The sequence below is a fragment of the Mobula birostris genome, chromosome 13 (genome assembly GCF_030028105.1).
Source record: "Mobula birostris isolate sMobBir1 chromosome 13, sMobBir1.hap1, whole genome shotgun sequence".
Classification (NCBI taxonomy): Eukaryota; Metazoa; Chordata; class Chondrichthyes; order Myliobatiformes; family Myliobatidae; genus Mobula; species Mobula birostris.
In genome coordinates, this window is record NC_092382.1 from 27,485,822 (window position 1) to 27,513,356 (window position 27,535).

Sequence of the window (27,535 nt, forward strand, 5' to 3'; positions counted from 1 at the left end):
TTTTGATGTTAAATCCACTATCTTTATTAGCATCTACTAACAATATAGTATTTTAAGCAAGATAAACAGAAGTTAACAGTGTTATGCGTACGTGTGTGTAAATATAACTCCCAAACTATTGAACTCGGGGGAAACAAAGCTTGGAGTCTTGAGATGGTGAACTATGAAAGTTCAGTTCAACCACAGAGCAGTTGAGGAGAGAGAGATATTTGTAATCCAGGGTAAATGTCGAGAGAAGGCAATAACGTGAATTCAAGTTTCCATGGTGGTAAAACGAGAGAACAGTCGCTGCAGATTTTATCCGTCATCGTTCCAAATCCATTTACGAATTATCACAGGAAGTGACTTGTCACAAGGGGTATCGTCTTCAAGTGAATTACCACACCACACCCAGGCAAGTGTTAACACATAGGTGGTCTTCATAGGATACCCCAAATCCGATCCACTCCTATGGATCAAATGAGGTGACAACCACACATTTGATGTTTGCTGAATCGATAATTAACCCACCCTTGTGGGCAGAGGAAAGTTCTAAACAGTGACCCTTGGCCACCAGTTCCCTTGTTTCGAACCTTCCATTTTTCCTCCTTCATCTCCATCTGACTCTGAGTATCTGTGTCCTCGGTTAAAACAAGCAGCGAGCGATGTAAACAAGCTGCAAGTCAGACTGATTTCCATTCTTAATCTCTCTCTCTCTCTTAAAATGACAGTCCACAGAAAATGAAACCTAGGGATTCATAACAATGGCCCAGTGTGAACTGACTGGTGTGCCAGTAGGTGGGATGACTGAGTGAATCTCTTCCCACAGTCTGAGCAGGTGAACGGCCTCTCCCCAGTGTGAACTCGCTGATGACTCTGTAGGTTGGATGAGTGAGTGAATCTCTTCCCACATTCTGAGCAAGTGAACGGCCTCTCCCCAGTGCGAACTGACTGGTGTGCCAGTAGGTGGGATGACCGGGTGAATCTCTTACCACATTCTGTTCAGGTGAATGGCTTCTCCCCAGTGTGAACTCGCTGGTGTTTCTGCAGGGTGGACGAATCAGTGAACCTCTTCCCACAGACTGAGCAGTTGAACGGCTTCTCCCCAGTGTGAACTCGCTGATGTCTCTGTAGGTCGGATGACTGAGTGAATCTCTTCCCACATTCTGAGCAGGTGAACGGCCTCTCCCCAGTGTGAACTCGCTGGTGTTTCTGTAGGGTGGACAAATTAGTGAATCTCTTCCCACAGACTGAGCAGGAGAATGGCCTCTCCCGCGTGTGAGCTGACTGGTGTGCCAGCAGTCCGGATGACCTAGTGAATCTCTTCCCACATTCTGAGCAGGTGAACGGCTTCTCCCCAGTGTGAACTCGCTGATGACTGTGTAGGTTGGATGAGTAAGTGAATCTCTTCCCACATTCGGAGCAGGTGAACGGCTTCTCCCCAGTGTGAACTCGCTGGTGACTCTGTAGGTGGGATGAATCAGTGAATCTCTTCCCACATTCGGAGCAGGTGAACGGCTTCTCCCCAGTGTGAATTCGCTGATGACTCTGCAGATCGGATGACTGAGTGAATCTCTTCCCACAGACTGAGCAGGTGAACGGCTTCTCCCCAGTGTGAACTCGCTGATGTCTCTGTAGATCGGATGACCGAGTGAATCTCTTCCCACATTCTGAGCAGGTGAATGGCTTCTCCCCAGTGTGAACTTGCTGATGTCTCTGTAGGGTGGACGAATCAGTGAATCTCTTCCCACATTCTGAGCAGGCGAACGGCTTCTCCCCCGTGTGAACTCGCTGATGACTCTGTAGGCAGGATGACCAAGTGAATCTCTTCCCACATTCTGAGCAGGTGAACGGCCTCTGCCCCGTGTGAACTGACTGGTGTGCCAGTAGTCTGGATGACCTAGTGAATCTCTTCCCACATTCTGAGCAGGTGAACGGCTTCTCCCCAGTGTGAACTTGCTGATGTCTCTGTAGGGTGAATGACTGAGTGAATCCCTTCCCACAGACTGAGCAGGTGAACGGCTTCTCCCCAGTGTGAACTCGCTGGTGACTCTGTAGGTGGGATGAATCAGTGAATCTCATGCCACATTCTGAGCAGGTGAACGGCTTCTCCCCAGAGTGAATTCGCTGGTGTTTCTGTAGGGTGGATGAATCAGTGAATCTCTTCCCACAGAATGAGCAGGTGAACGGCTTCTCCCCAGTGTGAACTCGCTGATGTCTCTGTAGGTCGGATGACTGAGTGAATCTCTTCCCACATTCTGAGCAGGTGAATGGCTTCTCCCCAGTGTGAATTCGCTGATGTCTCTGTAGGATGGATGAATCAGTGTATCTCTTCCCACAGACTGAGCAGGTGAATGGCTTCTCCCCAGTTTGAACTCGCTGGTGAGCCATTAGGTTAGATGACTGAGTGAATCCTTTTTCCTTTCCCAGAAATTCAGCAGATGACCAGCCTCTACCCAATGTGAACTGACTGGTGTGTCCGCAGGTGGGAAGACCGACTGAATCCTTTCTCACACACAGAACAGATGAATGGCCTTGCCCAGTGTGAACTTGCTGATATACCTTCAATTGAGATAACCGAGTGAATCCATTCCCACTATCTGAGCAGGTGAACGGCCTTTCCCTTGGAAAGTTATGGGCATGTCAGTCGGTCAGAAGACTGAGAGAATACCTTCCCACAGTCTGAACAGGAACGATGGTCGATCCCTTGCTCCAGTTCTTAAATATCTTGACAGGGACAGCAAAACTGGCGTGCCTTGTTTGAGATTGCTGGAGGCAAATTCCTTCTCGTTTTTAACCTGTAAAAAGATTTACAAAATCCATCAATTGGTGTAGGACAACATTTCAGATGAGATTACTTGAGTTGCCAAGGTTTGATCTGATATCACACTGTTACAGTGAGGTTCAACCCAAGTTGGACAGAGAAATCATCTTCTGCATGGGCACAGTGCTGGTATCTGGAGTGACCATCAAATTCTCTGATGCTCTTCCTGTCTCTATAAGAATGGGGCATTTCTGCCATCTCCAATCTGTGACCTGGCTCAGTTTGACTCTCTCCATTGGTATTATTCCCTGTTCCTGCTGAGCCCCATGGATGCCTGGCCCCACAGTAACTGAAACACCCTCTCACAAATAGTCTTTCTTGACATGCATCTGGGATTTTCTTTTATGTATTATTAACTTAAAGTGCCACAGTTTTAACGCCATATAAAAAATTCCTGCTGAGATGAATGGTTGGTCCACACAGCTGTTAAAAGGACTTGGAGTGAATTTTTGTATTATTTCAGGTTCTTGTCACAGTCACAGAAAATTACAACACAGAAACAGGCCCTTTGGGCCATCTGGTTTGTGCTGAACTATTTAAACTGCCCACTTCCATACCCCTACCATCCATGTACCTATGCAAACCTCTTAAATGTTGAAATTGAGCTCGCATGCACCACTTGTGCTGGCTGCTCATTCCACACCCGGATGACCGTCTGTGTGAAGAAGTTTCCCCTCATGTGCGCCTAATATCTCACCTTTCACCCTTAACCCATGGCCTCTGGTTGTAGTACCGCCCAATCTCAGTAGAGAAAGCCAGCTTGCATTTACCCTATCTATACCCCTCTATCACAATCAAATCTCCCCTCGGTCTTCTACATTCTAAGGAATAAAGTCTTGACCTGCTCAATCTTTCCTTATAACCCAAGTCCTCCAGACCTGGCAAAATCCTTGTGAATCTTCTCTGAACTCTTTCAACCTCTTTTACATCTTCCTGTAGGTTGGTGACCAAAACCGCACACAATACTCCAAATTAGGCCTCACCAATGTCTTGTACAAAGTCAACAGAACATCCATCTATTGTTGTCAGTACTTTGGTTCAAAAAGGCCAACGTGCCAAAATCTTTCTTTCCATCCCTATCTAACTGTGACACCACTTTCAGTGAAATACAGACCTGTATTCTCAGATGCCTTTCTTCTACAGCAATCCTCAGTGCCCTAACATTCACTGTGTAAGACCTAGGTCCAACCAAAATGCAACACCTCACACTTGTCTCCATTAAATTCCATTTTGCATTTCTTATCCCATTATTCCAGCTGATCCAGATTGCACTGCAAGCCATGATAGTCTTCCTTGCTGTTCACGACACCACTAATCTTGGTGTGATCCACAAATTTGCTGATCCAGTTAACCACACTATCAACCAGATTACTGATATAGATGACACACAATAACAGATACAGCACTGATCCCTGTGGCAAACCACTAGTCACAGGCCTCCAGTCAGAGAGGCAACCATGTACTACCACACTCTGGCTTCTCCCAAAGACAGTGACTCACCCAATTTACTATCTCATCTTGAATGCTGAGTGACTGAACCTTCTTGACCAATCTCCCATATGAGACTTTGCCCAGTGCCTTGCTAAAGTCCATGTAGACAACATCCACTGCCTTGCCTTCAACCACTTTCCTCATAACCTCCTCAAGAGACTCTATAAGATTGGATAGACATGACCTACCGTGCACAAAGCCATGCTGTCTATCCTTTATCAGTCCACACCTATCCAAATACTTACAGTATATATCCGGTTCCTGCACATACATTCCAATAACTTACCCAAAACCTGTTGGGAAACTTTCAGAAACCAAAAGCAGACAACTAAAAAAAAAAGTCAGGTGAGCTCAGGGCATGGAATCATGATACTGTTGTCATTCATGCGTCTTGGTAGCACCCAACAGTCTGAGGCATTTAGAGGAACAAAATATCCTGGCCTCAATATCTCTTGAAAAGCAAGGTTCCCTGCACCTGTAACTTTTCAACTTTTATTTTAGCAGGCATGTATAAACTCTACATCCTCAAAATTTCACTTCTGAAGGCCTCCCACTTACCAAGTACTCCTTTGCCAGAAAGCAGCCTGTTCCAAACCACACTTGTCAGAGCCTTTCTCATACCATCAAAATTGACCTTTCTCCAATTTAGAATCTCAACCCGTGGTGCACACCTCTCGTTTTCCATATTTACTTTGAATCTCATGGCATTATGATCACTAATTTCTGTCACCAGCCCTGGATCATTTCCTAACAGCTTACTGCACACTTCTACGTCAGGAATTCAAATTACAGATTAAGGGCACATTTGACAAACTCTACTCCATCTAGTCCTTTTGCTGTATGGGAGTCCCAGTCAATATATGGAAAGTTAAAATCACTTACTGGAACAACCTTTGCATCTTGGCATGGTGCAATCTCTCTACAAATTTATTCCTCTAAATCCCTCAAACTGTTGGATGCAACCAAGTCCCCACAATGGATACAACTTCATAATTCCCTGTCCTGAGCTCATCTGGCTTTCCTACGATGCTTCTTGCATTGTGATATACACAGCTCAGCACATCATCGCACCATGCTCAACCATTTGATTGCTGACTCTGTCTGAGGTCTGAACAACATCTGACTGATGTCAAGAAAACAAACTCTCCCTCATTGTCACAAAAACAAAGGAGCTGATTATGGACGACAGGAGGAATGGAGACAGGCTAATCCCTATTGACATCAATGGATCTGGGGTTAAGACGGTGAACAGCTTTAAGTTCCTCGGCATAAACATCACCAAGGATCTCACATATAACCATATAACAATTACAGCATGGAAACAGGCCATCTCGGCCCTTCTAGTCCATGCTGAATGCTTACTCTCACCTAGTCCCACCAACCTGCACTCAGCCCATAACCCTCCATTCCTTTCCTGTCCATACAGCTATCCAATTTTACTTTAAATGACAATATCGAGCCTGCCTCTACCACTTCTGCTGGAAGCTCATTCCACACAGCTACCACACTCTACCACTCCCCTCATGTTACCCCTAAACTTCTGCCCCCTAACTCTCAACTCATGTCCTCTTGTTTGAATCTCACCTACTCTCAATGGAAAAAGCCTATACACGTCAACTCTATCTATCCCCCTCATAATTTTAAATACCTCTGTCAAGACCCCCCTCAACCTTCTACGCCCCAAAAAAATAAAGACCCAACTTGTTCAACCTTTCTCTGTAACTAAGGTGCTGAAACCCAGGTAACATTCTAGTAAATCTCTGTATTCTCTCTATTTTGTTGACATCTTTCCGATTATTCGGTGACCAGAACTGTACACAATACTCCAAATTTGGCCTTACCAATGCCTTGTACAATTTTAACATTACATTCCAGCTCCTATACTCAATGCTCTGATTTATGAAGGCCAGCACACCAAAAGCTTTCTTCACCACCCTATCCACATGAGATTCCACCTTCAGGGAATGATGCACCATTACTCCCAGATCCCTCTGTTCTACTGCATTCTTCAATGCCCTACCATTTACCATGTATGTCCTATTTTGATTATCCTACCAAAATGTAGCATCTCACACTCACCAGCATTAAACTCCATTTGCCATCTTTCATGTACATGGTCTGTACATACCGGCTGTGTTGTGAAAAGAGCACAGCAGCACTTCTTTCACCGCAGATAGTTGAAGAAGTTGGGGATGGGGCCCAAAATCCAAAGGTCTTTCTACAGGGACACACAATTGAGAGCATCCTGACTGGCTGCATCACTGCCTGGTATGGGAACTGTACTTCCCTTAATCGCAGGAACCTGCAGAGAGTGGTGCAGACAGCCCAGCGCATCTGTAGATGTGAACTTCCCACTATTCAGGACATTTACAGAGACAGGTGTGTAAAAGGGGCCCAAAGGATATTGGGGACCCAATTCACCACAACCACAAACTGTTCCTGCTGCTCCCATCCAGGAAACGCTACCACAGCAAAGGGACCAACAGGCTCCGGGACATCATCTTCTACCAGGCCATCAGACTGATTAATTCATGCTGATACAATTGTAAACTATGTTATATCGACTGTCCTATGTATAAACTATCTGTTATAAATTACTGTGAATTGCACTTTTAACATTTAGATGGAGATGTAAAGATTTCTACTCCTCATGTATATGAAGGACGTATGTAATAAAGTCAATTCAATTCAATTCACCCTCTCCACTATCTGTTCTGTCATTCTGGCTCCCATTTCCCCTACAACTTATTTTAACCACACCCCCCCTCTCCCCACACTAGCACTAGCGAGCCTTACCACTGGGATATTAGTCCCCTCTTGTTCTGTTCCCCTCACTAACAAATCCCCTATCACCCCTTTGACTTTTCTCTGCCAGGTAATCTCAACAGTTTCTAAAGTGGTCCACCTGTTGTTGTGGGGGATGGCCACAAGAGTACTCTGCAATGGCTATTTAACCTCATTCCCCTTCCTGACTCTCACCCAGTTTCCTGCGTCCTGCACCTTGGGTGTAACTCACCTCTCTTCATGTCATATCTATCACCCCCTCCAACTCCTGGATGATCCAGAATTCATCCATTTCAAGTTCCAACTCCTTAAACTGCAGGGTTACAAGCTGCAGCTGGATGCACATCTTGTACGTCATGGCATCAGGGACACCGGAGCTCTCCCCACCTTCCCACCAATCTCCCCTCAAATTTGTAATGACCAGTGTGCACATAAAGCTTGTATTATGCAATTTTCCCACATGTGCACAGTGAATTTTATATAGAGAGGTATTCATTTTAACAGCTATCAAATCAGTCTATAAGAACTTTGATCTCCTCTGGGTTTGTTTAAGTTCATCTACACTCTCACACAACCTAAGTTGCAGGCCTGTAACAGGTAATGATGGATTTTCTTGCCAGAGCTTTTGCACACAGTCCATGTGTCATTTGCTTGCTAAATGACGCTTAAAAGTCAGATTTCCAAATATCACTCCACTTCTTCCCACTTGCAAATTCTCCAGCAACTTTTGCATCACCACAATACACACAGGTAACACCAGTTTCTGTATTGTACATAAATATTTCCCCTGAACCCTCCCCCAGGTGACTGACGGTGGTGAACTCAGTGATGGCAATGCCAATGAATATGAAGGGAAGGGCAGTAGTCTGTCTCATTGGAGTCTGGCACATTTGTGATGTGAAAGCTACTTGTTGCCCAGGGCAAAAGTGTTTGATATCATTATGTACCCAGAGAGAGTGGGACAAAACATATTCTCACGGGTAGAAAGTCCAGAACAAGAGGGGGTAGAACAAGCAACAGACACAAAATGCTGGGGGAACTCAGCAGGCCAGGCAGCATCTATGGAAAAGAGTACTAATGCTGAGTTCCTCCAGCAATTTGTGTGTGTTGCTCGGATTTCCAGCATCTGCAGATTTTCTCTGGTTTGTGACTGGAGGCAGAACAAAGGTGATTTTCACAACAGCTGATGTAAAAGATTTTGTTCCCTTTCTCCGAGTTCCCGATCCTTGCATTTAGACAGCTGGAGCTCAGCTCTGTCTGAGAGACCCATCGGTTCCCATTCCCTCATCAGCCGGAAGCTCCCCGGGGCCCGTGTACGGATGGTGGGGCTGAGAGAGAGGGAAGAGAGCAGGACTGTCCCGGGATTGCGGGTCACGGAGTCCGGAGTCACAGCAACTACCCGAAGTCGGTGTTGAAAACGCCGCCCGGTGAGACCCCCAACCCGGAGACCCCTTCTCACCTCAACCGATCATCCGGGGCCTTTTGTGCCCCGCGCGCTGGTGAGCTCGAGCTTGGTCGGTTTAACGGCTGGGCTACTGATCACGTGACCAGCTCCTCCCCCACCGCTGTCAACATGGGAGTCACGCGCTGCGCTATTCCCATTGGTGCGAAGCAATGTCAATCACTGCTTCCAACCAATAGCGGAGGCGGACCAGCCGAGAGGGCGTTACCCCCGATGACTCCGTCTCCCGAACTTCCCGTCACGGCGGGACAACCGTCAAAGTAAATGTCCGCTTTCTGATTTATTTCCATTTCCCTCCGAGGGAAGTTGGGGCGTTTGTGAAGCGTCTCCTGCGGCCGGAGTCTGATGTGTCGCTGAGAGGTAGGAGGAGACCGCTCGGCCCGTCGGTTTGATGCCGGTTCCCCGGGGAGGGAGAGGATGAAGACGGTGAGAGAGGGGGCGGACAGGATGTTTGTCCCGGTGGGGACAGGAGGGGCTCATCTGTGGAAATGTCTGAGCCCACGGTGGTGGCGATTCACCACATTGGGGGGCAAACACCGGCAGACTGTTGCCCTGCAAGCGGGGCCAATGGTCCGGGCAAAGTGACAATTATTTGTGTTTTGTTGAGACTGTACCGGGAATATGGTGTAAAATCCCGCTCCCCACACTAACACGGGTCACACAGACCAAAGAACAAACTGCCGGAGGAACTCAGTGGGTCGGGCAGCATCTGTGGAGGGAAATGGACCGTCAACATTTCGGGCCGAGACCCTCCCTCTGGACTGAGAGTGGACGGGAAATAGTCCGAGAAAAGAGGTGAGGGGTGGGGATGGGGCAAGAGCTGGGGAGTGAGAGGTGGATCCAGGTGAGGGGGAGGTGGGAAGGTGGAAATAGTGACGGGGTGGGAGGTGAGTGGTTGGGGCAACACGGGGCTGCAGAAGATGGAAATTAATTCCATGGAGGATTAACAAAGAGATTAGAGAGTATTTGTTATAGAGAGTGCAATGAAGATTCACCAGACTGATCCCTGGAGTAGTGGGTCATCATATGAAGAAAGATCAAATGTGATAACCCTTTCATTTATAGAATCGAGGACTGAGAGGTGAACACATTGAAATGCACAACATCATTACAGGCTGAACCAGGGATCCCAGTTTCTGAAAAAGGGGTGGACTGTCCGGGACTGAGACAAGGGGAAATGTCTCCACTCCGAGGGTGGTGAATGCCTGTAAATCCCCACCACAGAGGGTGGTGAAGACTCAGTGATCGTCCTCACATAAAACAGAGGCCGGCAGATGTGTGGAGACCTAAAGTATCAAGGAAATGAGGATCGGGCAGAAACATGTGGCTGAGATGGGAGAGCAGCCATCATCTTCGAGGAGCTGAATGGCCACCTCCTGCTGTTTCTCACTTGATGTTTCAGTGTTCCTGTCCAGTGAAGTTGGAGGAATGTGAATAGAATTGAGTGTTTACAAACATGGACGGATTTAAATGAAACCTGCACATTTCCGGTTTGGGTCTGAATTGTGTGTTGGACCGGGATGGGAATCGAGCCCGTGACTCTGTGACCTTGGGGTGGAGGGAAAGGGACAGGGACGATTTGGAGGGACGAAGTAAAAATGTATCTGGAGTAAATATGGAATAATGTGGGAAATGTGGCGGATGGGTCTGGCAGCATGTGAGGGGCGAAGAGCAGAGTCACCGGATCAGGTGGGAGACCCTCCACCAGCACATGATCCCGTTTCCTGTTCACGTTTTCCCGCAGATCTGCAGCATCTGCCGGTCACTGCTGGAGTGTACGTGTAACTTCATCTTTCGCCCGTTCAGACAAGGCAGTGAGATCCGGATCTGTCATGTCCTCTCGTTGTGGGTGGACAATGTTTTATTCTGCAATATTTTCAGCATGTTTCCATATAACCACATAACAATTACAGCACAGAAACAGGCCATCTCGGCCCTTCTAGTCCGTGCCGAATGCTTACTCTCACCTCGTCCCAGGCCTCAGACCATAACCACTGGGCCGAGGCCTGGGACTAGGCCTCATTCCACTGTTTTTACCTGCTGAAGGGCAGCCAATGTTTCTGGGTGTCTGACCCATTCATATGAGAACTTAGCCTTTTGTATTTATCTGAGCTTTTCATAAATGTGTACAGTTTAGTTCAGCTTCACTCCAGAATTTCCAAAGCAACAACCCAGTCAGTCAAATAGTTCCACACAATTAAAGTAGTTTACAGTATTACATTTTAATTTTATTTTGTGTTACTTATATAATTTAACTATTTAATATGTATATTCTTATTTTAAATCAAAGGTAAAAATCTATTGTTATGAATTAAATTCTGTTGCTGCTGTAGAGACAACAAATTACATAAGATCAGCCAGTGCTATTAAACCTGATTCTGATAATTGGTCTGGGAGACCCACCACCGGTCACCTGATCCCAGTTACCGCAGATCGTAATGCGAGATTGAAGCCTTTTCTATTTATTGGTGTTCATCAGTTCAGTTAACTTTTCCTCTGTGGTTCCAAAGCAGAAGCTCAGTCTGTCTAATATTTCCACACAATTAAAATGGGGACTTATCATGTACTGAGCTACAGCTGCAGAGAAAGTGCAGTGCAGATAGACATATGGGGCAGGGTCACATCGAGTTACATTGTGAGGTCGAGTCCATTCTATTGGACTGGAGACCATTAATTTGGCTGACAACTGCAGACAAGAAGCTGTCCATGAACCTGGTGGTACGCGCTTTAAGACTTTTGCATCTCTTCCCCGATGGAGGTTTGGGTTTGCAGCAATAATGTCCAAAGTTGTGGGCATCTTTGAGTACAAGGCCTGCTTTCCCGAGGCAGGGGAAGTGTAGGAAGAGTCCATAGAGGGGAGGCTTGTTTCTATGATGTTTCCAGATGAGACCAAAGTTCTCTGCAGTTCCTTGCAGTCATGGGCAGAGCTTTAGCCATACGAAGTTGTGAAGTATCGAGAAGAAGCTCAGAGACCTCGGCCTTCACCCTGCCTTGTGTAGCTGGATCCTGGACTTCCTGTCAGATGGCTGGCAGGTGGTAAGAGAGGGATCCCTCACCTCTGTCTCTTTGACCCTCAGCACACATGCCCCACAGGGTTGAATCCTTGGCCCCCTCCTTTACTCTCTGTGCACCCATGACTTGTGTCGCCACCCACAGCTCCAATCTGTTAATTAAATTTGCTGACGACACTATATTGATTGGCCTAATCCCAAATAATAACTTTCAATTGATCAAATGCTTCCTGACAAGGCTCGGTCCAAACAGACTTTTCACCCTTCTTCAGGAGATTAGCCAGAGGAAGAGCGATATCAGCAAAGTTCTTCCAGAACTTACGATAATATCCAACCATTCCCAGAAACCTTTCAAGAGCCTTCTTACCAGTCTGTCACAAAAACTGTGGGTCAACTGTCTAAGAAAAATAACAAGATGGCTTGAGTGGCAAAAATAGATTGTGGTGCTTTTATTTACAAAGATAGTGGAAAAACAAAAACTTGGATGTCCACATGAAAACAAGAATTTAAAAAAAAAAAAAACTATATTATATATATATATATAAATACACACACACACACACACACACACACACACACACAGCTTGCAATTGTCACCTGTCTGGTTAACAGCCACCCTCAGACTAAACAGAAAAAAAAACGACCCAAAGCCTTGGTAACCTGAGGCTTATAACTGCTAAGCCAATCTCCCTAGACTAACCAAAAGCTAATTAACTCAATTATCTTCCATTTCACACAATCTAAAACTCTACCACCAGTTCTCACAATAAACACATATACTTCATCACAGGATTCACCATTTCCCGGTTAAATAACTTGTATAAACCCCAAAACTTTACCACAAGATGAGTAATTAGGTAACATAACCCTTGTCCCAGGTAAAGATGGTATCCTCCACCATCGGCACACCTGTGCAGGTTGCTGCTGCCTCTATATAAGACAGCTCTATGCAGCAGCTCTGTTTCAGACCCAGTGACTGTGGAGGAGAGAGACGTCAGATTATCATGACACTTCGGCAAAACACTTATTGGAAAGATGAATATGAATAAATTGACCTGAGATAATAAAGCTGTGACATAGTGTGTTTCTTTTTTTCATACCTGTTACTGCTGGGGATGAGTGTAAAATTGTGACTGTTGATTTATTGTGACATGTGCACTCACCACAATAACAAAGGGGAATAATGTGTGTGGATGACCCTTTGGGTGTTTTACCGAGTGTGCCATGAGACGTCTGTAATCAGTGACGGGCCTTCATCACACAGTCAGAATAGGAACTTCAGAAATTGCCTGAATTTTGCCTGCACAGAAGCCAACTTGCCTTGACCTACAACACAGCCAAGACAGATCACAGTGGCATGGCCAAATTCACTCTTAGCTAAGTCAACTGTAAGGTTGGCCCTGGAAAGCCTGTCAAACAGCTCTTCTACTACAGCTCTTCCCAAGTGTCACTCCCTGTGACTAAGTCATCAATATAGGCATCTGTGTGTCCTAACCCTTGAACTGCAGAATCAATCATTCTCTGGAATGTTCCTGGAGCATATTTCATTCCAAATGGCGAAACATTATATTCATACAACCCAGAAGGTGTCACAAATGCAGAAATTTCTCTACCTCAGTCCGTCAATGGAACACACCAATACCCTTTCAACAGATCAATCTTTGTAAGAAATTACCTTTTCCAACCTTATCAATGCAATCATCCACCCTAGGGATAGGATAGGCATCTGTTTTTGTTACTGCATTTACCTTCCTATAATTAGTGCAAAATCTAACACTACCATCAAGTTTGGGCACAATAACGCAGGGTGAGCTCCACTCTGATGTTGAACGCCTAATAATACCACTTTCAGCATATATTCAATTTCTTGCTCAGCCAATTTACACTTTTCTATATTCATGCGATATGGGTGTTGTTTAATCGGTTTGGCTTGACCCATATATACGTCATGTACTGCAACCGTGGTTTGCTTGGGAACATTGGGAAATAAAACTTTAAACCTCAGAATTAATTCCTTCAGCTGTTGTTGTTGCTTTGGCTGCAGATGAGCCAACTTGTTGTCCACGTTTTTGAGAACAACTGAGTTCATTAGCCTAACTGGGACCATGTTTGGCTTGTGAAAAGTCTCAGACGAGTCAATTGTTTCATTCTCAGGGCTGTCAGATTTATATGTTTGACAACACTCACCGATGGTGCCTGCTTGGCAGAATAAGGCTTTATCATATTGATGTGTACCACCTGTGTTAGTTTACGTCAGTCGTGTGTTTTAATAACATAATTCACATCATTAATTTGAGAGACTATTTCATACAGTCCATTGAATTTCACTTGAAGTAGAATCATCAACATTGGAGATAAGGCAAGCACATTATCCCCCACCTAGTATTTTCTTTTGTTTTGGTCCGCTTAACAAACCAACACTTCACTTTGTTTTGAGAAATCTTTAAGTTTTGTCTCGCTAGACTACAGGCCTGGTAGAGTTTATTTTTGAACTTCAAAACATAGTCTAACAAGTTAACATATACATCCCCATCAATCCACTGTTCCTTTAACAAGGTCAAAGGTCCCCTCACTCTATGACCAAATACAAGTTCAAATGGGCTAAAGCCCAGTGATTCCTGTACCAACTCTCTTAAGCCTGATTTATACTTGTGCGTCAAGTGTACACCATAGGCACTATGTACCCTACGCCGCAGGGTAACGTGCACCTCTTCAAAAAAGTAACTCACGCGTCGCGGCGATGCAGACCGCAACAACTGTGATTGGTTCGCTTGGTAGCATTGCATTTCCGGTTGCTTTTCTCCACCATGTCTGTACACTGATGCAAAATAAATGGTTGGAGACAATGAACCAAATCGTCAAATCTACCTGCCGACATCCAAAAATATTTGAAATGCATTTACTCGTCCATGTCTCTCATGATGAAGCTCAACAGTGTCAGAGAAACCCCACCGCCAACTTGCGTTTTGGTGGTGAAGTGCAGAGCGATGCAGACACAACTACGCATGCTTGCTGCGGCGTAGGGCTACACAAAAATTAAATCAGGCCTATGGTGTAGGATACGGCGTATCCCGAATGCACAAGTATAAATCAGCCTTTACGGTGAACAAAAGCAAATGTATTCCTTCATCCCATTTTTTTCCATTTTCAACACAGTATGTCTTAATCATTGTTTTGACGGTAGAATGAAATCTTTCTAAAGCCCCTTGTGATTCCGGATGGTACGCAGACGATGTAATTTGCTTAGCTCCCAGTTCATAAACTACCTGCTGGAATAATCCATTTGTAAAATTACTTCCTTGATCAGACTGGATTTCTTCATGCAAACCAAATAAAGTAAAAAACTTGTTAAGAGCCTTTGTCACAGTTTTAGCTTTAATATTTCTGAGAGGTATTGCCTCTGGGAATCTGGATGCAGTACACATAATAGTTAGTAAATACTGATTAGTCTTTGGGAATGGGCCAACACAATCCACTATAAATTTGGAACAGGGTTCTTCGAATGCAGGTATAGGCCGGAGTGGGGTCACTGGGGTGACCTGATTAGGTTTACCCACAACTTGACAAGTGTGACAGGATCTGCAAAAGGTCACAACATCTTTCCTCAAATTAGGCCAGAAAAATTCTCTCATAATCCTGTTTACAGTTTTATTCTCTCCAAAATGGCCACCTAAGGGCATAGTGTGGGCCAAAGTTAAAATTTCAGTCCTATAAACTTTAGGAACTACAACTTGGTGAATAATTGTCCATTCCTCACTCGCAGGTATAGCAGGTGGCCTCCACTTCCTCATTAACACTCCATCCTTGAGATAATACCCTACTGACATTTTCTTAATCTCATCATCTGAGAGAAATGTTTCTTATAAAGCTTCAATCTCAGGGTCTCGGTTCTGTTCTGCTATAAACTCCTTCCTAGACAGGGATAAATCTTTCTCATCAGACTTACTACCTGAATCCTGTTGAAACAATGAAGGCTGAAAGGTCCCTGACAAGTCATCATAACCTGAATCCTGGTCAACCTGATTTTGGCTATCAGGGGTATCAGAATCATGCTGCACAGAACTGTCTGCATTGGCATACTTTTTAGCCATACTTCGAGTTACTGCGATAAATGTTAAAATCCATCTGTGGGTCGTCAGTGGTTGGCTTAGTTGTCAACTGCACTGCAGGAACAACATTACCATCTGCCAGGTCATTCCCTGACAGCAAAGTAACATCTTCCACTGGTAAACTGGAGCATAATCCGATCTTAACAGGTCCCAAAACCAACCCTGACTGTAAAGTGACCTTGCGCAATGGCACGGAAACAATGCTGCCCCCAATGCCTTTAATAAGATTTACCTCACCTATGTTAGTCTCATCACCAAACTTTAGAATGCTGTCTGATATAAGTGACTGAGAAGCCCCAGTATCTCGAAGAATTTTCACTGGTACCGGGGTTGACCCTTCCGTTACTAATACAAACCCATCTGACATAAAATGATGGAATCCCTACTTAACTCAGTCAGACCTCTCAGTCCTTAACTGAGCCTCAGCAGAATGTTCAGAACCCTGTCGGTTTACAGGTGCTTCAACATACTGATCACAGGCATGTGGGACTGTCTCCTTTTCCTTTTTCTTCTTCAGGACAGAATAATTAGCCACCATATGACCAGCTTTATTACAATAGTAACAAGGCAGACCAGAATATTTCTCCTTCAACTGCTTCCCTTCATCCTTAGTCTTGTCACTAGTCCCAGCTTTAATTTCTGGTTTACCCTGGTTATCCCTGCTACTCTTTTGGAAGCTCTTATTCTGGGTGAACTTAATGTTATGAGTTAAAGCAAACTTAACTGCTAATCTAGCAGACTCCTGCAAAGTGGCAGCATCCTTTTCATTTAAATACATCTTTATGTCATCAGGGACACACATTTTGAATTCTTCAATTAAAACCAACTCTTTCAAGCTGTTAAAATCATCATTTACATTTTTATATGTGCACCAGCGGTCAAAACACACAAACTTCTCATAAGCAAATTCCATATAAGTCCGGTTCACAGATTTCCTCAAATTTCTAAACTTTTGCCTGTATGCTTCTAGGACAAACTCATAAGCTTTGAGCACAGCCTGTTTCACCATGTCATAATCAGCTGCTTCATCAACTGTCAAAGCAGAATAGGCTTGCTGAGCCTTCCCCTTAATTACACTTTGTAAGAGAATAGGCCAACCCTCTTTTGGCCATTTTAAACCCTGAGCAAACTTCTCAAAATGCTGAAAGTATTTATCAACCTCTGCCTCGTCAAATGGAGGCACCAATTTAACTTCCCGACTGGCCTCAAACTTATCACCAGAGTCTAACGCTAGACCCCTTTGCTGCAATCTCTCTATCTTTTCCAGCTCGAACAGCCTCTGTCTTTCTGCTTCCTCTCTGTTTTTCTGCGTCTTTAGTCTCAACCTGCCTCTGCCTTTCCACAGCCTCTATCTTTATTTTTTCTAACTTGTGCGGGAGCTCTAGCTCACTAGGTTTACTTTCAGGAAACACCTCCAACTCCTGCATTTTAAACACACCCTCAGATACATAATACTCAGCTATTTTCCTCTGCATCTGTGACCTCCTCATTGTCGATTTCACCTTCACAAGTTTTAACCTTTTAGCAATACTCAGCAACTCAATCCTTCTGGTGTCCTCTAACGCCTCAGAGGTTGGCGCTTCCAGACATCTATCAACATCCATTGCTGCTGATTTTCCAGACACAAATAAATCAAAAGGGATTTCTACAATGAAACCGATAACTGATCAATACGCCTCCAAATCTTTTCCTATATCGGATGCAGGCCCAAATTTTGACCCTGTAACACTTTAGAAATGAGTCAGTAGCAATAGACTACACCTAGAGTCTGTTTTTGATGTTAAATCCACTATCTTTATTAGTACCTACTAACAATATAGTAACTTAAGCAAGATAAACAAAAGTTAACAGTGTTATATGTATATATGTGGGTAAATATAACTCCCAAACTACTGAGCTCAGGGGAAACAAGGTTTGGAGTCTTGAGATGGTAAACTATGAAAGTCCAGTTCAACCATAGAATAGTTGAGGAGAGAGAGGTATTTGTAATCCAGGGTAAGTGTGGAGAGAAGTCAATAACGTTGAATTCCACAGCATCCATGGTGGTAAAACGAGGGAACAGTCGCTGTAGATTTTATCCGTCGTCATTCCAAATCCACAAACAAATTATCACCAGAAGGTACTTGTCACAAGAGGTATCGTCTTCAAGTGAATTTCCACACCACACCCAGGCAAGGGTTAACACATAAGTGGTCTTCACAGGATACCCCAAAATAGATCCACTCCTATGGATCAAACGAGATGACAACCACACATTCAACGTATGCTGAATCAATAATTAACCCACCCTTGGGGGCATAGGAAAGTTCTAAACAATGACCCTTGGCCAGTAGTTCTCTTGTTTTGAACCTTCCATTTTTCCTCCTTCATCTCTGTCTGACTCTGAGTGTCTGTGTCCTCGGTTAAAACTAAACAAGCTGTGAGTGATGTGAACAAGATGCAAGTCAGACTGATTTCCATTCTTAATCTCTCTCTCTCTCTCTCAAGATGACAGTCCACAGCAAATGAAATCTAGGGATTCATCACAATGGCCGTTCCCCATTGTGAACTGACTGGTGTGCCAGTAGGAGGGATGACTGAGTGAATCCTTTCCCACATTCTGAGCAGGTGAACGGCTTCTCCCCAGTGTGAACTCGCTGATGACTGTGTAGGTTGGATGACTGAGTGAATCTTTTCCCACAGACTGAGCAGGTAAACGGCTTCTCCCCAGTGTGAACTCGCTGATGTTTCTGTAGGGTGGATGACTGAGTGAATCTTTTCCCACAGGCTAAGCAGGTGAATGGCTTCTCCCCAGTGTGAACTCGCTGATGATTCTGTAGGGTGGATGAGTGAGTGAATCTCTTCCCACAGACTGAGCAGGTGAACGGCCTCTCCCCAGTGTGAACTCGCTGATGACTCTGTAGGGTGGATGACTGAGTGAATCTCTTCCCACAGACTGAGCAGGTGAACGGCTTCTCCCCAGTGTGACCTTGCTGGTGTGCCACTAGGTTGGATGACTCAGTGAATCTCTTCTCAGAGACTGAGCAGGTGAACAGCATCTCTCCAGTGTGAACTCGCTGGTGAGCCATTAGCTCAGACGAGCAAGTGAATCCCTTCCCACAGTCTGAGCAGGTGAATGGCCACTCCCCACTGTGAACTGACTGGTGTGCCAGCAGTCTGGATGACTGACTGAATCCTTTCCCACATTCTAAGCAGGTGAAAGGCTTCTCCCCAGTGTGAACTCGCTGATGACTCTGTAGGCTGGATGACTGAGTGAATCTCTTCCCACATTCTGAGCAGGTGAATGGCTTCTCCCCAGTGTGAACTCGCTGATGATTCTGTCGGCTGGATGAATTAGTGAATCTCTTCCCACAGACTGAGCAGGTGAACGGCTTCTCCCCAGTGTTAACTCGCTGATGACTCTGTAGGCTGGATAACTGAGTGAATCCCTTCCCACATTCTGAGCAGGTGAACGGCTTCTCCCCAGTGTGAACTCGCTGATGACTCTGTAGGTTGGATGACTGAGTGAAACCCTTCCCACATTCTGAGCAGGTGAACGGCTTCTCCCCAGTGTGAACTCGCTGATGACCCTGTAGGTTGGATAACCGAGTGAATCTCTTCCCACAGACTGAGCAGGTGAATGGCTTCTCCCCAGTGTGGACTCGCTGATGTCTCTGTAGGCTGGATTGATCAGCGAATCTCTTCCCACAGACTGAGCAGGTGAACGGCTTCTCCCCAGTGTGAACTCGCTGATGTTTCTGCAGGGTGGATTGATCAGCGAATCTCTTCCCACAGACTGAGCAGGTGAAGGGCTTTTCGCCAGTGTGAACTCGCTGATGTCTCTGTCGGGTGGATGAATTAGTGAATCTCTTCCCACAGACTGAGCAGGTGAATGGCTTCTCCCCAGTGTGAACTCGCTGATGACTGTGTAGGTTGGATGACTCAGTGAATCTCTTCCCACAGACTGAGCAGGTGAATGGCTTCTCCCCAGTGTGGACTCGCTGATGTCTCTGTAGGCTGGATTGATCAGCGAATCTCTTCCCACAGACTGAGCAGGTGCACAGCTTCTCCCCAGTGTGAACTCGCTGATGTGCCAGTAGGTTGGATGACTGAGTGAATCCTTTCTCACATTCTGAGCTGGTGAATGGCTTCTCCCCAGTGTGAACTCGCTGATGAATCTGTAGGTTGGATGACTGAGTGAATCTCTTCCCACAGACCGAGCAGGTGAACGGCTTCTCCCCAGTGTGACCTCGCTGATGTGCCACTGGGTTGGATGACTCAGTGAATCTCTTCTCAGAGACTGAGCAGGTGAACAGCATCTCTCCAGTGTGAACTCGCTGGTGAGCCATTAGCTTAGATGAGCAAGTGAATCCCTTCCCACAGTCTGAGCAGGTGAACGGCCACTCCCCACTGTGAACTGACTGGTGTGCCAGCAGTTTGGATGACTGACTGAACCCTTTCCCACATTCTAAGCAGGTGAACGGCTTCTCCCCAGTGTGAACTCGCTGATGACTCTGTAGGCTGGATGACTGAGTGAATCTCTTCCCACATTCTGAGCAGGTGAATGGCTTCTCCCCAGTGTGAACTCGCTGATGAATCTGTAGGCTGGATGAATTAGTGAATCCCTTCCTACAGACTGAGCAGGTGAACGGCTTCTCCCCAGTGTGAACTCGCTGATGACTCTGCAGGTTGGATGACTGAGTGAATCTCTTCCCACATTCTGAGCAGGTGAACGGCTTCTCCCCAGTGTGAATTCGCTGATGATTCTGTAGGCTGGATGAATTAGTGAATCTCTTCCCACAGACTGAGCAGGTGAACGGCTTCTCCCCGGTGTGGACTCGCTGATGTCTCTGTAGGCTGGATGACTCAGTGAATCTCTTCCCACATTCTGAGCATGTGAACGGCTTCTCCCCAGTGTGAACTCGCTGATGTTTCTGTAGGGTGGATTTATCAGTGAATCTCTTCCCACAGACTGAGCAGGTGAATGGCTTCTCGCCAGTGTGAACTCGCTGATGACTCTGTAGGGTGGATGAATTAGTGAATCTCTTCCCACAGACTGAGCAGGTGAACGGCTTCTCCCCAGTGTGAACCCGCTGATGACTCTGTAGGTTGGATGACTCAGTGAATCTCTTCCCACAGACTGAGCAGGTGAATGGCTTCTCCCCAGTGTGGACTCGCTGATGTCTCTGTACGCTGGATGACTCAGTGAATCTCTTCCCACATTCTGAGCAGGTGAACGGCTTCTCCCCAGTGTGAACTCGCTGATGTTTCTGTAGGGTGGATTGATCAGCGAATCTCTTCCCACAGACTGAGCAGGTCATTGGCTTCTCGCCAGTGTGAACTCGCTAATGTCTCTGTAGGGTGGATGAATTAGTGAATCTCTTCCCACAGACTGAGCAGGCGAACGGCTTCTCCCCAGTGTGAACTCGCTGATGTGCCAGTAGGTTGGATGACTGAGTGAATCTCTTCCCACAGACTGAGCAGGTGAATGGCTTCTCCCCGGTGTGAACTCGCTGGTGAGCCATTAGGTCAGATGACCGAGTGAATCCTTCCCCACAAGTTCAGCAGATGACCAGCCTCTGCCCAGTGTGAATTGCCTGGTGTGTCCACAGGTGGGATAACCGACTGAATCCCTTCTCACACACAGATCAGATGAATGGCCTTGTCCAGTGTGAACTTGCTGATGTACCTTCAATTGAGATAACCAAGTGAATCCACTCCCACTGTCTGAGCAGGTGAACGGCCTTTCCCCTGTGCAAAATGACGGGCATGCTAGTCAGTCAGATGACCAAGTGAATCCCTCCCCACAGTCTGAGCTGGAAGGATGGTTGATTGAAATCCTTGCTCCACTTTTCAAACATCTGGACAGAGACAGCAAAACTGGCGTACCGGGTTTGAGATCCTAGGAGCTAAATTCCATCTCGTTTTTAACCTGTAAAAAGATTTACAAAATCCATCATTGGGTTAGGACCAAATTTCAGATGAGATTACTTGAGTTCTCAAGGTTTGATCTGGTTGCAATGAGGTTCAACCCAAGTTGGAGAGAGAAATCATCTTCTGACTGGGCACAGTGCTGGTATCTGGAATGGCCATCAATTCCTTGATGCTCTTCCTGTCTCTATAAGAATGGGGCATTTCTGCCATCTCCAATCTGTGACCTGGCTCAGTTTGCCTCTCTCCATTTGTATTATTTCCTGTTCCTGCTGAGCAGCATGGGTGCCTGGGCCCACAGTCACTGAAACAGTATCAGGCAAATTGTCTTTCTTGTCATGCATCTGGGATTTTCTTTTATGCATTATTAACTTTAAAGTGCCACAGATTTAACACCATATACAAAATTCCTGCTGAGATGAATGGTTGGTCTGCACAGCTGTTAAAAGAACTTAGAGGGAATTTTTGTATTATTTCAGGTTCTTGTCACAGTCATCGAAAATTACAATACAGAAACAGGCCCTTTGGGCCATCTGGTTTGTGCTGAACTATTTAATCTGCCCACTCCCATACCCCTACCATCCAGGTACCAAACAAACCTCTTAAATGTTGAAATTGAGCTCGCATGCACCACTTGTGCTGGCTGCTCATTCCACACCCGGATGACCATCTGTGTGAAGAAGTTTCCCCTCATGTTCTCCTTAACGTTTCACCTTTTACCCTTAAGCCTCTGATTGTCGTCCCACCCCATCTCAGTGGTAAAAGCCAGCTTGCATTTACCCTATCTATACCCCTCATAATAGTGGTATACCTCCATCAAATCTCCCCTCAATCTTTTATGTTCCAAGGAATAAAGTCCGGACTTGTTCAATCTTTCCTAATAACCGAAGTCCTCCAGACCTGGCAACATCCTTGTGAATTTTCTCTGAACTCTTTCAACCTCTTTTACAACCTTCATGTAGGTAGGTGACCAAAACTGCACACAATACTCCAAATTAGACCTCACCAATGTCTTCCACAAGTCAATATAATGTCTATCTATTGTTGTCAGTACTTTGGTTCATGAAGGACAATGGGCCAAAATCCTTCTTTCCATCACATCTATGACACCATTTTCAATAGACAATAGGTGCAGGAGTAGGCCATTTGGCCCTTCGAGCTGGTACTGCCATTTACTGTGATCATGGCTGTTCATCCACAATCAGTACCCGGTTCCTGCCTTCTCCCCATATCCCTTGACTCTGCTATCATTAAGAGATCTCTCCAACTCCTTCTTAAAAGCATTCAGAGAATTTTCCTCCACTGCCTTCTGAGGCAGAGCATTCCACAGATTCACAACTCTCTGGGTGAAAAAGTTTTTCCTCAACTCCATTCGAAATGACCTACCCCTTATTCTCAAATTGTGGCCTCTGGTTCTGGACTCCCCCAACATCAGTGAATTGAGGACTTGTATTCCCACATCCCTTTCTTCTACAACACTCCTCAGTGCTCTACCAGTCACGGTGAAAGAACTCCCTTGGTAGGTCATACCAAAGTGCAACACCTCACACTTGTCTGCATTAAATTCCATTTTCCATTTCTCAAACCATTTTCCCAGTTGGTCCAGATCGCACAGCAGCCATGATAGTCTTCCTCATTGTTCACTACACCACCAATCTTGCTGTCAGCTACAAATTTGCTGATCCAGTTAACCACACTATCATCCAAATTACTGATATAGATGACAAACAACAACAGATCCAGCACTGATCCCTGTGGCACACCACTAGTCACAGGCCTCCAGTCAGAGAGGCAACCATCTGCTACCACACAGCGGCTTCTCCCAAAGACAGTGTCTCATCCAATTTACTATCTCATCTGGAATGCTGAGTGACTGAACCTTCTTGATCCACCTCTCATATTCCACCTCTGTAACCTGTACAGGGTCGAGGAATTTGATGCTGCTTTGCCTCTCTTCTATAGACTCTGCGTTCATCTCCTGAGCAAAAAATATCTCCCACATCTATTTTGTCTCCTCATATGGATTACCATTCTGATCTTGCAGAGGATTAATTTTTTCCCTTGCAATCTTTTCACACTCAACATATCTGCAGAATCCATGAGGATTCTCCTTGACCTTGTCTGCTGGGGCAACCTCATGCCTTCTTTGTCTTTCATAAGTGTTCACTTGAATTCCCTGTATTTCATAATTACCCATTTGTTCCGATCTGCCTGTACCTGGTATGCACCTCCTTTTTATTGATCTGGGAGATGAAAGCCAAAGGGGTGATAGAACTGCATGGTGTGGGGTGGGGTTGGGGGGGGGGGGTTTAAACTAAAGTTGCAGGGGGAATGGGAGCCTGAATAACAGAATAGATAGTGCAGGGTTTGCGGCAACATTTGTTGTTCAGACCTCAGACAAAGTCAGGAATGAAAAAGTTGAGCATGGTGCAGTGAATATGCTGAGCCCTGTATATTTCAATACAAGGAGCAGCGTAGGAAAGGCGGATGTGTTCAGGGCATGGATCAACACCCGGAATTATGACACTAGGGTCTGGCAACTGTGGCCTGGGACAGGCTGCTTTATGGCAAAGGCGTGCTTGGTAAATTGAGGCCTTCAAAGCGAAATTTTGAAAGTACAAAGCGGGTATGTGCTTCTCAGAATAAAAGGTGAGGATAGAAACTGTATGGAACCTTGGTTTTCAAGAGATATCGAGACCCTGGTGAAGCACAAAATGGAGTTGCAGAACAGGGATGGGCAGGTAGGTTCTTGTGGATTAGAAGAAATGCAAGAGAACACATAAGAAATAAATCAGGACGGCTAAATGAAGGCATGAGATTGCCCTCACAGAAAAGATGAAGGATAATCCTCAGGGATTCTGGAGATAGATTAAAAGCAAAAGGATTGCAAGGCACAAAGTTGGTCCTCTGGAAGACCGGAATGGCAATCCATGTGTGGAACCAAAGCAAACGGGGGAGATCTTAAATATTCTTTTCATCCCTATTTACTCAGATGGACACAGTGTCAATGAGAGTGTGGAAAAGCGGCATTAAAATCATGGACCCGCACAGATTAAAGAAGAGGGTGGATAAATCTCCGGGGCATGACAAGGTGCTCCCTCAGTCCCCATGGGAGGCAAGTGCAGAAATCGTCGGGCCCCAGCAGAGATAATTAATTCATCCTTAGTGAAGGGAGAGTTATCAGAGGATTGTAGGATAGCCAAAGTTATTTCGCTGTTCAACATAGAACATGGAAATCTACAGCATATTCCAGGCCATTCAGCCCACAATGTTGTGCCAACCATGAAATTTACTCTAGAAACTGCCTAGAATTTCCCTAGCACATGGACCTCTATGTTTCTAAGCTCCATGTACCTATCTAAGAGGCTGTTAAAAGACCCTATTGTATCTGCCTCGACCACCACTGCTGGCAGTGCATTCCACACACCCACCACTCTCTGTGTAAAAAAACTTACCCCTGACATCCCCTTGGTACCTATTTCCAAGCGGCTTAAAACTACATCTCTCACGTTAGCTATTTCAGCCCTGGGAAAAGCCTCTGGCTATCCACACGATCAATGCCCCTCATCATCTTATCCAGCTAAAAAAGGCTTTGTTGGAAGTAAGCAAACATATGAGGGTATAGATAGGGTAAATGCAAGCAGCTTTTTCCACTGATGTTGAGTGGGACGACAACCAGAGGTCATGGGTAAGTGACTTCCCCATTTATACAGCACAATACAGGCCCTTCGGCCCACAATGCTGTGCTGAACATTACTTACTTTAGAAATTCCCTAGAGTTCCCCATAGCCCTGTATTTTTCTAGGAGCCTCTTAAAAGACCATAATGTATCCGGCTTCATCACAGTCGCCGGCAGCCCATTCCACGCACTCACCACTCTGTGTAAAAAACTTACCCCTTGTGGTGATGTCACGTGTCAGGACGTGACTGGACAGAGTTCCCAGCATGAGCAGAAATGAAGAATGATCGAGAAGCATGACAGTGTAAGACATGGTTTTGCTGCTGTTAAATACAAGTTCAGTTCTGCAGAATATGGTTTGTTATTAGTAACCCACGGTACGTATAAAGAACACAACACCCCTGACATCTCCTTCGTACCTGCTTCCAAGCACCTTAAAACTGTGTCCTCTCTGCAGATTTTCTCTTTTTAGTGATTGGAGGCAGAACAAAGGTGATTTTCACAACAGCTGATGTAAAAGATTTTGTTCCCTTTCTCCGAGTTCCCGATCCTTGCATTTAGACAGCTGGAGCTCAGCTCTGTCTGAGAGACCCATCGGTTCCCATTCCCTCATCAGCCGGAAGCTCCCCGGGGCCCGTGTACGGATGGTGGGGCTGAGAGAGAGAGGGAAGAGAGCAGGACTGTCCCGGAAGTCACAACAATTATCCCTCAGTCGATGTTGAATCCCCTCCCCAACAATCTCCCTGACACCCGGAGACTCGCTCCTACCTGCTGCAGGTCTTCTCAGGCCCACCGTGTACTGTGCGCATGCGTGATATTCGGCAACGTCAGCACCCTCACGCCTGCGCATTCGATCGGTGCTTCGGCGACGGCGAAGGCGAAATGATTAACGCAGGAATTTATGGGTAATCCCGGCGCCATTAAAAGTTCCTGCAAGCACAGGTTCCATGTCCATACCTAATTTTCTTTTGTGTGTATGGAAAAGTCAGCAACTGTTCTAACGCAGAAAGCGGCTCCCATAAACAATATACTCAATATCAACGTGTATCTAATGCCAAAGTACAACCCTCTTACAATATAGATATAAAATACAAGAGATTCTGCAGTTGCTGGAAATACAGAGACGCACTCACACCCAAGATGCTGGAGGAACTTTGCAGTTCAGGCAGCAACTAAGCAGAGGAGTACACAGCGTCGGCATGCTGAAGGGGCTCGGCAGAAACGTTGTCTATTTATTCCTCTCCACATTCGTTGCCTGATCTACTGATTTATTCCAGTATTTTGCAGAAATTAACCAACTTTTTTTTTCAATCAATAAGTTTCCAAATATTTCTGATCTTTCATTTGTAGGCACATCCTGCTGGTCAGATTCCTCCTCCTCCCCATAAACTCTAGACCCCACCTCTCTCTGGAGCCTCAAAGCCCTGACTCAGGCCGGCATCTCATTGGTTTCTGAATCTGCTCCATTGAAGATTCATTTGCTAGTCTGCTGTCAGACTTCAGAGGCGCATTGCAACAACCCAGCTGTCTGAGGCACAGTCCTTTGAAATTAGTGAAAGTGACCAAAAACATTGAAAAGAGCAGCGAAGACGGAGTTTAGCTAAATTATTTCACAGCACTGAAGAACTTCAAATACACAGGGAGCTCATCGTCTTATTCAGCCTGGAGAAAATCATGCAGGGAATTCATGCAGGTGTATAAGATGATGAGAGATATTGGTCGTGTGGATAGCCAGAGGCTTTTTCCCAGGGCTGAAATGCCTAACACGAGGGGCATAGTTTTAAGGTGCTTGGAAGCAGGCACACAGGAGATGTCAAAGAGTGGTGGGTGTGTGGAATGCACAGCCAGAGACATTGGTAGACGTGGATACAATAGGGTCTTTTAAGACACTCTTAGACAATCGACAATAGGTGCAGGAGTAGGCCATTCAGCCCTTTGAGTCAGAGCCACCATTCACTGTGATCATGGCTGATCATCCACAATCAGTATCCAGTTCCTGCCTTCTCACCATAACCTTTGATTCCACTATCTTTAAGAACTCTATCCATCTCTTTCTTGAGAGCATCCAGAGACTTGGCCTCCACAGCCTTCTGGGGCAGAGCATTCCATATATCCACCACTCTCTGGGTAAAAATGTTTTTCCTCAACTCCGTTCTAAATGGCCTACCCCTTATTCTTAAACTGTGGCCTCTGGTTCTGGACTCACCCATCAGCGGGAACATGCTTCCTGCCTCCAGCGTGTCCAATCCCTTAATAATCTTATGTTTCAATAAGATCCCCTCTCAT

At 45.6% G+C, this 27,535-nt stretch overlaps 2 protein-coding genes across 2 annotated transcripts in view; both read right to left on the reverse strand.

Annotated features, from left to right (window-relative positions):
- LOC140208641 (uncharacterized) lies at positions 1 to 26,037 on the reverse strand. Its single transcript, XM_072277476.1, has 2 exons — positions 26,018 to 26,037; positions 1 to 2,777 (listed from the first exon to the last, which is right to left on the reverse strand). Exon 2 carries the CDS (start codon positions 2,368 to 2,370, stop codon positions 982 to 984), a length of 1,389 nt encoding a protein of 462 aa, XP_072133577.1. The 5' UTR covers positions 2,371 to 2,777; positions 26,018 to 26,037; the 3' UTR covers positions 1 to 981.
- LOC140208657 (uncharacterized) overlaps positions 17,263 to 27,535 on the reverse strand; it is a 150,103-nt gene continuing 139,830 nt past the window's right edge. Inside the window, 1 exon segment of the mRNA XM_072277503.1 lies at positions 17,263 to 20,107. Within this exon segment, the coding sequence (XP_072133604.1) occupies positions 18,183 to 20,107 (1,925 nt within the window). The 3' untranslated portion in view covers positions 17,263 to 18,182.